This window comes from Monosiga brevicollis, genomic scaffold (genome assembly GCF_000002865.3).
Source record: "Monosiga brevicollis MX1 MONBRscaffold_7 genomic scaffold, whole genome shotgun sequence".
Classification (NCBI taxonomy): Eukaryota; class Choanoflagellata; order Craspedida; family Salpingoecidae; genus Monosiga; species Monosiga brevicollis.
Genome location: NW_001865044.1, coordinates 387,525 through 398,234, shown reverse-complemented (window position 1 = coordinate 398,234; position 10,710 = coordinate 387,525). Strand labels below are relative to the sequence as shown.

Below are 10,710 nucleotides of genomic sequence, written 5' to 3'. Positions count from 1 at the left end.
TGAATGTCACACACACACACCAAACAAGAGCAAACGAGCCCTCTCTTAAAATATAACATGTAAACCTCTCTCTCTCTCTCTCTCTCTAAATCTCTCTCTTCTCTCTCTCTCATCTCTCATCTCTCTCTCTCTCTCTCGTTCTCTCTCTCTCTCTCTCTCTCTCTCTCTCTCTCTCTCTCTCTCTCTCTCTCTCTCTCTCTCTCTCTCTCTCTCTCTCTCTCTCTCTCTCTCTCTCTCTCTCTCTCTCTCTCTCTCTCTCTCTCTCTCTCTCTCTCTCTCTCTCTCTCTCTCTCTCTCTCTCTCCTCTCTCGGAGTTCAGTGACGACGACCCGCCGCCGCATTTTCTGCACCAAGCATCAGGATTCTCGATTCGTGTTTCTGAAGACGCGTTGCTATCGAACCATCAGGATGGCGCACCGTGGTGTCAAGACGGCATACGGCGATCTCTATGATCGTCGCAAAAAGGTTTGTGAACAACCCACCGCCGCCCCCCCTCATCGCACCTCTCGCTCGACCATCGTGCGCAATCGTGCCGCCCTCCCTCACGGGCCAAGCCATTTTTAGATGGACAGCAAGTATGATCCAGAGGTCGAGAAGATGCAAATTCCTTTTCTCGAGCAAAAGTCGGGCGTCAAATACACGGGCGACTTCCAGGGCTGGCTGAAGAACGGTGTCGTCCTCTGCAAGTAGGTTCTCGCTGCCCTCACTGCTCCCATGTCTTGAGACACCCAGCTATACCACTGACTCAACGCGGGTGGTGATGGATCACGCCCACCCTTGTGGTACAGGACGATGAATGCCATTCGCCCGGGAAGCTGCCGGAATGTCCACGAAGGCACCATGGCCTTTAAGCAGGTACCACCCCCGTTGCGCCGCCACACCCTTATTGTTCATTTATTTATTTATTTATTTATTTTTTTTGGTTTTAGTGTGTGTTTGGCTGTTTGCCTGATGAGATGTTTCATTCCTCCATCCGTCTTTGCTGCCCTCACCGTATCAGATGGAAAACATCTCCCAGTTTCTCAGCGCCCTGCCCACCATCGGAGGTATGTGCGCATTAGACTGTCGGTACTGCTTGTTCCACGCACGCGACCTTGCCAGCTCAGCACAGCCCGCATGCCCCCATGTCGCTCATCTCCACGTCGCCCACACCCCCTTGCCGCTCACCCCATCTCGAAACGCCTCATCATTCATCACCGTCACCGACTCCAGTTCGCACCGAGGATGGCTTTCAAACCGGTAGGTTAACCGACCCTCAAATTACACTCACAATGGCAAGCTCATCCCCAGCCGGACACCATGAACTTGATCCAGCTTACCTTTGTGCACTCACTGCATTCCTCTACCTCTTGATGCAGCCGATCTTTTCGAGGGCACCAACATGTCGGCCGTGCAGGTGTGCATCGAGAATGTGCGCCGCGTCTGTGAATCCGTAAGTTGATGGCGACACAGACTTCGTTGCGAGAAGCCTTGGAACTTGTTGTCTCGGCCAAGCTTCACAGTGCCCCACTTTGATGCGCTAGGGCAAGCCCATTGCGCCCGTGCCACAAAAGGTGGCACTGCCCACCGGCAGCAACAAGTTTGGTGCCGCCCCTGCCAGCGATGAACCCCGCCCCGCCAAGGCCGGAGCCGCGTACGTGCGCAAGTTGCCCCCCAGGTCCTCGTGTATGACGGGCTGGCCGAATCGCTCTTTGATCACCTCTTCACTCTCTTGGACAGGCCTTCGCATGCCAAGTACTCGAGCGAAAAGCGCGATGATGCCGCTTACGGCGACCTGGCCGAGCGCATGGCTCGCATGAACTCCAAGTACGACATGAACCTTGAGGGTGAAATCCGCGAGTGGATCAAATCCAAGACCTCGATTTCCCTGGATGGTACGTCCTCACTATGACATGCTGCTTGAAGCATGTGCAGTGCCTTCACCTGCTTTCGCAAACGCCGTCGATGCCCAACGATGCCCAACAATGTTTCCCACGCTCGTCTTTGCTGCTGGGCGGTGCAATCTGCGACCCCGGCCCACAGGTGATTTTCAAGAGGCGCTCAAGGATGGCACGACTTTGTGTGCTCTGGCAAATGCCATCCAGCCTGGTGCCATCGCAAAGGTCAACAAGAGCTCCCTGGCTTTCAAGCAGGTGAGTATTGCGCGTGTGTTCCTGCCTGTTTTGGCCTTCATTTAGAGCTGCTGTAATTGCTCACGCGGCTGCCGGCCGATGCTTTGACGTGGCGCAGATGGAAAACATCAACCAGTTTGTCGACTTTGCCCGCAGCAAGGGGGTGCGTTCAGATGACCTCTTCCAAACGGTGGACCTCTATGAAGGTAGCAACATGGTTCAGGTATGCTCGCTACGACGCAGCCGCCGTCGTGATCGTGATCGGCTTGGCGAAGCCCCGCACATCTTGTCACCGCAGGCAACCTCGCTTATTGTGTCACATGTACACGGGAGCAGGTCCTGCAAACCTTGAGCAACCTCAAGCGCATCACTGCATAAACCTGAGGGCATTGGCCTTTCGGAAAATGCTGATATCATAGCCTGACGTGCCGGCATGTGGACGTGTGTGCCCTGGACGTGTGTCCATCTTTCATCTGCACAGCTCCGCTCGCACCACCCCGGCATAGCCAGTACCAGATCAATTGATGTAACTCTAAATGTCTCATGAATCCTTGCATCGTCAAATATGATGAACGGGCGCCAACGGCCTCCGTGCTGGCAGGGAGTGATCATGGTCAAACTTTGGTACGAGCCCTTCCTACTGGATGTGAAGCAAAACTTGCCGGCGAGAACTACCATGGAGCGAGCAAACACAAAAGGAGTGCCAGCGGGCGCGCGGTGGACAAGCTTGCAGACACAACACAAAGACAGCCTCAAAGCTGCTGCCGACTAAGACTTGAGGAGAACCTGAAGAATGTCAAAAAATTGCTGCCAATCCTCGGTCGTCTTGGGTTTCGAGCCACTACAAAGCACACAGTCCCATGAGAAAGAGATCGAGCAGCAGTGGCCGTTCAAGGCGCGACGCTCGATGCGATCAAGACATGTTTGAACGCACCAATCGCAATCACGCATGCAGGTGCAAGCAGGGCCACAAGAACAGTCGGACCACTGGCAGAGGTGGCCCTGAAGCTCATCTACGGAAGATGTTGCGAGCTGCTCCTCCCGTAGCAAATTTAAGAGAGGGGCAAAGGCGATGTTGGCCCGGGCGGACGATGAGCTCGGGTCACCATTCCGCTGAGTGAGACTGTCCGGGATAGCCCGTGGCTGGGACCCAACAATGGCAGGCGCAACCTGTGCTGCTGCCTGCGTCGCCCTATTGGCACAAGAGGCGGCACTATGTAACAATCGTGAGGGTGCTTGGAATCTCAGAAACAAACGGTGAGCTCAGAACTGGTCCACGCACCAGCGACAATCTGCACAGCGACAGTTGGCACCGCAGGGGCACACTTGCCAACGATGCGGGTCCTCATGGGCAACGGCTTGAGATAACAGGAGAAGGCCATTGTCCTTGGGCGGGAGGAATGACGTTGGCGCGTCTTGATCAGGGCTTGAGGTAGCGGCGCAGAGGCTAGGCGGAGTGTATTGTCCTGCGGATGCACGAGCACTGCGGTCACCTAGCGCTGCCGTCGCAGTCGGGCTCGGGGCGCTCTGGCCACAACAAGAGCCGGTACGGCGGACGACATTGCTGGGCTGAACCAATGATCGGCTTTGGTCCGAGTCTTGTGGGGCACCATGAACAGGGCGTGTACACTGTGGCTCTGGTTTGGGGGTGATGATCGAGGCAGAATTTGATGGGCAGGAAGAGACGCTCTCCGGGGAGGCGCTGGAGGTGGATGAATGCGCTGAGGTGGCGGGAGTTGGGCCGTGGCAACGCTGCATGTGCGTGGCTACGTCGCAGGGTCGGTAGAAGAGTTTGTGGCAGACATCACATGGATACTTGCGATCATTGCTGTGTCTGCGCATGTGCAGCTGTGGCACGGACGGCACCAAGAGCAGGAGGGGAGGGGAGCGATGGTGTCAGGGTGAAGGGCCGAACACGCGATTTTGCGACGATACACAGGGCGTCCCACCATCGACATCCATGCCAAGTGTGGCCGGTGAACGGGGAACGGGGCCAGGTAGCGTGCGGGTGTACCTTGAGGTCGCTGGAGCGAAGAAAGGCCTTTTTGCAGCTTGCAATGGGGCAACGGTGTTCTTCGGGATGCAGCATGGCGTGGGTGCGCTGATGAATGCGAAGGTCTGAGCGGCGGGAGAACTCGGCAGTGCAGTCCTGAAAGGAGCAGGGAAATCGAGGCCGATTGTCCAGATGCAACTTCTCATGTCGGCGCAAATTCCGTTTCTAGTGGGGCACGGGATCAAAGCGTGAGCATGTTGCTCCAGGCGCTTGCGTGCCGGACCATGCGTCAGCTGTGGGTCGGTTCTCTAACCTGGGTGAAAATCTTGCCGCAGCCCGGGTGTGCGCAAGGAAACCCTTGTTCTTCCATGCCGATGGGTGTGGTGGTGGTGGGATGTTCACCCGAGTGCAGCACGCGTCGGCCAAACAGGTGGTGGTGGTGTCTTGAGCAAGGCCTTGCTTGTCCTAGCCCAGCGGCCGTTGGGATGGGCTTGCAAAGTCTGTCCGAGGGTACAGCAACTTGTAGCCCAAGCGCTTTCAACCCCACGATGCCCAGGACAAGCGAGGTATGGCGGGGAAGGCGGCGGCTAGCTTTGGACCCGCATGATTCTCATGCCTTTTTTGCCATCGACCGCCTCGCACCCTCAAAGGGTCGAACAGCAAACAAAGCTCCCTGTTCCCAACAAGACCCACGACAGCAAAACCTCAACACACCCACACACATTCAAGCATCTGCACACCCACCCGCAAAAGGACAGATGCACGCACGCACGCACACACCCCTTCTAGGAGATGGAAAAGGCAGCGCCAACTTGAAAGATGACCATAAACCAACACAAGTTGGGCTCTGCCTTTTATAGTATGCGTGTGTGGCGCACAGAGAGAGAGAGAGTAAGAGTGTGTGAGTGGCCTCTCTCTCTCTCTCGTCTCTCTCTGATCTCTCCTCTCTCTTTCTCGCTTTTCAGATCGAAACGAGAAACGAGAGAGAGAAAAGAGAGAGATGTGAGGTGGACCGATTTAGAATTTGGCTTGCAGTTGTATGCATATCCAGAGATAAGGAACGAACGAACCAACGAACGTGTGGACTCCTCTCATCATCCGAACAAAAGAAAACACGGTGGCGTGGACTGGTCGCACTGTCACACACATATCCCTCAGGCCAAGGGCTAATTAGCATAACTTTCCACACCTGCATGCTTTTGCGACATGCTCCGGCGTTGTATGACGTAACATGGCAAAAGAGGCATTGACATGACAATACAATTTGGTAATAATATTGGATCAGATGTATTTTACTTTTGGCGCGACCCCAGGGCGTTGGCAAGTGCGAGTGACAAGACAGGCAGGATGGCAACCGCAGTGAGCAAGTTGGTGGGCATGGCGGCAGTCGCACGGACTGGTGGCCGCCAGATGTGGCGGATGGGTATGCAACTGCGGGCGACTCAGCGCAGCATGGGTTGTCTGGTGACCACTGCCCGCGAAGACGACACCTTGGTCATCTCACTCAATCAGCCCAAGACGCTCAACGCTCTGACTGGTACGGCCTTTCGTCGTGGCCCGCGCCCGCGTTGACGACAGGGCCCGCGCCAGGACTCACGGGGCGGCGACATGTTTGTGACCGTGCTTGGCGTGTCTTGGCAGAGACGATGGGCGATGCACTGCAAGAGCTCATCCCCCAGATCAACGCCGACAAGTAAGCTGCAACACCGTTTTGTGTGTGATGTTGACATTCGGTCATTGCTGCTTCCGCCGTCATTCGGCCCCACGCCAAAGAAAGGACAAAGACGTTATGCACGCCATGTGCCAAGTCTCCTGTCCCACCCAAATTTGACCGCGTCTTTGTCATGTTTTGATGCCAAAATTGCGGTTCTGCTCACCGGATTTCGGTCGTGTTGCTAGGAGCATTCGAAGCGTGGTCCTCACCGGGGCTGGCTCGGCGTTTAGCGCCGGTGGAGACCTGGACTTTTTGAATGAACGCGTGGCCTCTGATGCCAGCGTTAACACAGCGGCTATGCTCGATTTTTACCACCGTTTCCTCTGCATCCGCCAACTTCGCGTGCCCGTCATTGCCGCCATCAATGGGTAGGCTGCCCCGTGTCGCGAGCTTACACATGGTGTCGGTGTCGGTATTTCTGTGTCTCTGTCTCTGTCTCTGTCTGTGTCTGTGTGTCTGTGTCCGTGTCCGTGTCTGTGCCTGTGTTCCCGTCTCCGTGTCCGTGTCCGTGTCGGTGTCCGTGCCCGTGTGTGTTGGGGAGAGATAGCAAAGAGCGTTTGTTTCCATCCAGCGAGCTCACATCCTGCCACAAGTGACTCGTTTGTCCTCTCGTGGCCCTGGCTCATTCCCCTATGTGCGATTGCCGCTCCCATCTGGTTAAACGCCATCCACCTGGCCCTTGCTTAGACATGCCATTGGTGCGGGCCTGTGCTTGGCCACAGCCTGTGACTTGCGGGTGGTAGCCCGTGATGCCTTGCTGGGCTACACTTTTGTAGGCCTGGGCCTTCACCCTGGCATGGCCGCCACCCACTTTGTGCAGCAGGCCATCGGGCCCCAGCTGGCTGCCCGCATGCTCTTCACCGGCGAGGTCTGTTGATTTTTTTTTTTTTTTGCTGTCCCCCATCCAAATTGGGTTGGCCGTCTCATCGAGGCTGTACTATGAACAACAACAACAAAAACAACAACACAGAAAATCAAGGGCGAGGAGGCTGTTCGACGTGGTCTGGCGCTCTCGGTGCACGATGCTGATGACGTCTTGCCCGAGGCCCTGAAGATTGCTGAGAAAATCAATGATCAATCAGCCATTGCTGTTCAAACCTTGGTCCAAACGCTGCGGTACGTGATCTTGCGCCCGAGCCCCAGCCCGAGTCAAAGGCTCAGCCACAAGAGGACACATCTCATGGGCAAGTGCTTTCGCACGTGTTGTTGGAACCGGTCGCCAGGCGCCAGAACGAGGTCGGCCTCGAGCGTGCCTTGCAGCGCGAGGCGGATGCCCAGGCCCACTGCTATGCCCATGCAGACATGAAAGAGGGCTTGGCAGCAATTGTGGAAAAGCGCAAGCCCAACTTTGATTGAAATGTGAGTGAGTGAGTGAGAAGAAGCAGAAGAAGAAGAAAAGGCAGAGCAGCAACAACTCACACACACGACAGTGAAGTGACTGCCAAAAAAAAAAAAAATCGATTTGTTGCTATTATTTTTAGCACAATCATCCGTATTTAGACGAACCAACTATCTTTGGCCCTCGTCATTTATCCCCCATGCCTCTACAACATATCCGCCAACATAGCAAGCTTACGTCTACACACACCTTCAACAACTCTATAATACCCTGCATCTTCTTCCCATCCCAACGCGGAAGGTGTGTGCGACAAAAGAGAGAAACACACACACACACGCATTCACACACAAAGCTACAAGGGCGTAACAAGAGGCAGCGAGGTGCTCATTTTCTGCTTGGTGGTAAGTGGCAATGGCAGTCGATATGTGCAGTGGCGTTGCTGATGCCAAGCGTGTCAATGGCAATGGATCGGAGTTTGGGATGCTTCGGGACTGCTGGCTCGCTGGCCCTCTCACCTTGCGCATTCGGCTTGATTCTTGTAGGTGTATATGTGTGTGTGCACGGCTGGCAGAGTGCGAGCACTGGCCAACCTTTTTTCCAGATCCGATTGATTGAGCAGCAACAACAACAACAACGGCACTCACAACAACGATAACAATAGCACCCAGCCATGGCGCCAGCATTGGCCGCCGCCGCCAATCCCCAGTCTCGGGATCTGCAGAATCACCTGCTCCTGCAGACATTGGCACCCGCCCACCCCGGGGGTAGGTCCGGCAGCGATGGGCTACAGCTCGGCTCCTCCCTGCGCAATCCTCTCTTGCAAAGCTCTACACCTCTCTTGCAAAGCTCTACACTTTCCACTCAGCCCCAGAGCCTGTCGGGATCCACTGCCGGGCCTCTTGTTGGCCACGCTGCTGTACCTCGGAGCACGGCGCTGCAGCTCGATGCGCGTTTGGACAACCCGCACCTGTGCACACCACTCCCCGAGGCCACGCCAGCGCCCCACACGGCTCCGCAGCCGCGACCGACCCTGCACAATCCTCACCTGACCCATGTTGATCTAAAGTCCGACCTGACGCTGGCACCGACAACACGCGCAACCCACACATCGAACACCGCCACCCATGCTCTGACCAGTGGCTCCGACCTACTCGCTGGACCCACGACGCGGCACGCCCAGCCCCTTGGCCTGCAGGTCAGCAATCCACTTCTAGGTAGCGCATTGGATCAGAACGGGGGTCTACTTCTTTCTGAGGCAGCTTCAGCAAAATCAAAGCCCACAGCTACCCCCGAATCTACCGATACCGCCCCAGCTCTTCGCGAGGCGGCCGCACTGGCCGAACTGCAAGCGGAGACGCGCGCAATCCAAGCCAGCGCCCTCGAAGCACAACGCGCCGCTCACGAACAGGCCACGCTGGGCTCGGGGGTGGATGCCAAACATGCCACAGAAGCCGAGATTACTGCCGACCTCAAGGCCCGGCTTATCAATGCCCTCAGTGCCGCCTTGATTGGCTCACCAGACTGGACCGACCGTGCCAATCCAACCCGCCGTCAGCTCATCAAGCTGATTCGCGAACTGGCCGTGTACGACGCTGAATTCATCCTCAAAGCCGCCCTGTACACTCGCCAAGAACTCAATATTCGCACGGGTACGAAGCAGTCTCTCAAGACAACCACACACACACCACCCTCCTGCCCTACACCTGAAGACCAGGCATCCTTGCGTTTTCCCTTGCTTTTTTTTTCAAAAAGCCTCGTTTCCATCAATCGTCCAGACGCCATCCATGCTCGGCCTATGCTTCTTTGTGTGGTTTGGATCAACACCTGTGCCTCATCTCGCTGTCCCTCCCGTATCGTAGCGGCCAATTTTGTGCTGGCGGTCGCAGCCACGCTACCAGATTGCCGTTGTTACCTGCGCAAGTATTTATCAGATGCCGTCCGGCTTCCCAGTGATTGGATCGCTGTGGCTGAACTTTTTCAAACCCTGTACACGCGCGACTCGTCCGTCCGCTATGGCAGCCTACCGGCTGCCTTGCGCAAGGTATGACCCTGCCGTTTGCCCGTTGGGTTCAGGCAACCTCGCTGCCCGTCCCGACAGCAAGCCGACGATCCGTCTTCGAGAGATAACTCACGGGTATCTTACGGATGTCCTTGTCTTGCTCTCTTGCCCAGGCCATGATCGACAAATTTGCTGACTTTGACGAGTATCAGCTGGCCAAGTACAACAAGAGCAAGAAGAAGAAGCCTGCCAGCAAAGACGTGCGCCACACCCAGCGCGAGGAACCATCGGCCCCTGCGCAACGCACCATGTCCCATCTGAGCGAAGATCCCGAGGTACACACTTGTACCTTCCATGCCTGTCTTTGTTTGATGGCAGTTGCGTCGGGGCAATGCCGGAAGAACGTGGGGGGGTGGTCCATCCTCGCAACCTTACTGATACATGGAACTTGTATGCCCTGACATGGTACAGGACTTGGAAAAACTGACTTTCAGCCTCAAGCAACTCATTCGCAAGCTGCACGTGGTTCAACCTGCCCGCCTGGTCATGGGCGTTCTAGGCAAGCCCTATCCTAACACCTCGGACGAATTCCGCCTGGCCGGACTGGAGGGGGTTTGGGATCCGGAGCGCGCCGGCCAGCGCATGCGTTTGGCCGTTCCCATTACCTGGGAGACACAGGTCCGCTTGCCGATGCATCCAGTTGATTCTGTCCGATCTGAGAGATCAATATCAACTGCACTGCTTTGCACTCACACTCGCACCGTCCTCATGACCTCACCTCTATCATCTCCGTTGGTTGGGTTTGTTGGGGCACGATTGTAGGTGTCTGCTCACGGCAACAAGGCCGAAACTTGGGAACGCCTGATGGACAAGCGCAAGCTTCCGTTCATGGCCATGCTGCGCAACCTACGCAACCTTGTCCAAGCCCAGGTCAGAGTTTGCCCGTTGCCCCGTTGCCCTTGAGCGCATGATGTCTGCTTGAAACCAAAAAGAAGAAGAGATAAGAAAAAAAGAGAGGGAATGCGAGGCTTGGTCGACTTGCTCGTGTGAGCTCACGTTTCACACCCACCGCTCTTCACCTGCAGGTTAATAAAAAATACCATAACATTGTGTGCAGCAAGCTCAGCGACCCCGATACCATTGCACACTCGCGACAATTCCCTTTTGCTTTTTTCAACGCTTTTGAAGTGCTGGATCGGGTGCGTCGAGGACCTTGCTTCCGGCTCGCCACGTGTCAGAACCAGATGTTGTTGCAAAGCCCGTAGTAGCATGTAGTAGCACCTTGCCTCACACGCCGGCGCTGGATTGTTTCGTCAATAGATGTCTGGGGATGACTCCTCTAGCGTCAGCGCTGAGGATGCGCGTACAATCAGGCGCTACCGCTTGTCACTCGAGGCGGCTGTAGGCCACGCCACCAAGCACAACGTCAGTGCGATTCCCGGGACCTCAATCGTGATGGTCAACGTTTCAACGGCGATGGATGTGCCCTGCACGTCAGCTCGTGGCCTGGGCAAGCCTCGCACTGCTCTTGAAGTCAGCCTCATGCTAGCCCTA

At 56.0% G+C, this 10,710-nt stretch overlaps 4 protein-coding genes across 4 annotated transcripts in view; 3 read left to right on the top strand and 1 right to left on the bottom strand.

Moving 5' to 3' along the window:
* Positions 1 to 2,024: 2,024 nt before the first annotated feature.
* Positions 2,025 to 2,340, top strand: MONBRDRAFT_3432 (uncharacterized protein; the record flags this gene model as incomplete). Its single annotated transcript, XM_001744969.1, has 2 exons — positions 2,025 to 2,132; positions 2,230 to 2,340. Coding segments are annotated over 2 exons (219 nt in total), but the record flags the coding sequence as incomplete, so codon positions are not given.
* Positions 2,341 to 3,374: 1,034 nt separating this feature from the next.
* Positions 3,375 to 4,474, bottom strand: MONBRDRAFT_7353 (uncharacterized protein; the record flags this gene model as incomplete). The annotated part of the gene is made up of 3 exons (XM_001744797.1): positions 3,375 to 3,959; positions 4,126 to 4,260; positions 4,418 to 4,474. 3 exons carry the CDS (start codon positions 4,472 to 4,474, stop codon positions 3,375 to 3,377), a joined length of 777 nt encoding a protein of 258 aa, XP_001744849.1.
* A 1,055-nt stretch (positions 4,475 to 5,529) lies between these two features.
* On the top strand, positions 5,530 to 7,174 carry MONBRDRAFT_16449 (uncharacterized protein; the record flags this gene model as incomplete). The annotated part of the gene is made up of 6 exons (XM_001744968.1): positions 5,530 to 5,641; positions 5,746 to 5,797; positions 6,004 to 6,186; positions 6,506 to 6,686; positions 6,789 to 6,934; positions 7,042 to 7,174. The coding sequence occupies 6 exons, from the start codon at positions 5,530 to 5,532 to the stop codon at positions 7,172 to 7,174; spliced, it is 807 nt and encodes a 268-aa protein (XP_001745020.1).
* Positions 7,175 to 7,827: 653 nt separating this feature from the next.
* The window catches only part of MONBRDRAFT_7351 (uncharacterized protein), a gene marked incomplete at both ends in the record, with an annotated part of 10,052 nt that continues 7,169 nt past the window's right edge, over positions 7,828 to 10,710 (top strand). Inside the window, 7 exons of the mRNA XM_001744967.1 lie at positions 7,828 to 8,806; positions 9,017 to 9,198; positions 9,330 to 9,491; positions 9,628 to 9,834; positions 9,979 to 10,086; positions 10,242 to 10,355; positions 10,477 to 10,581. Of these exons, the coding sequence (XP_001745019.1) occupies positions 7,828 to 8,806; positions 9,017 to 9,198; positions 9,330 to 9,491; positions 9,628 to 9,834; positions 9,979 to 10,086; positions 10,242 to 10,355; positions 10,477 to 10,581 (1,857 nt within the window). The remainder of the gene's footprint in view (positions 8,807 to 9,016; positions 9,199 to 9,329; positions 9,492 to 9,627; positions 9,835 to 9,978; positions 10,087 to 10,241; positions 10,356 to 10,476; positions 10,582 to 10,710) is intronic.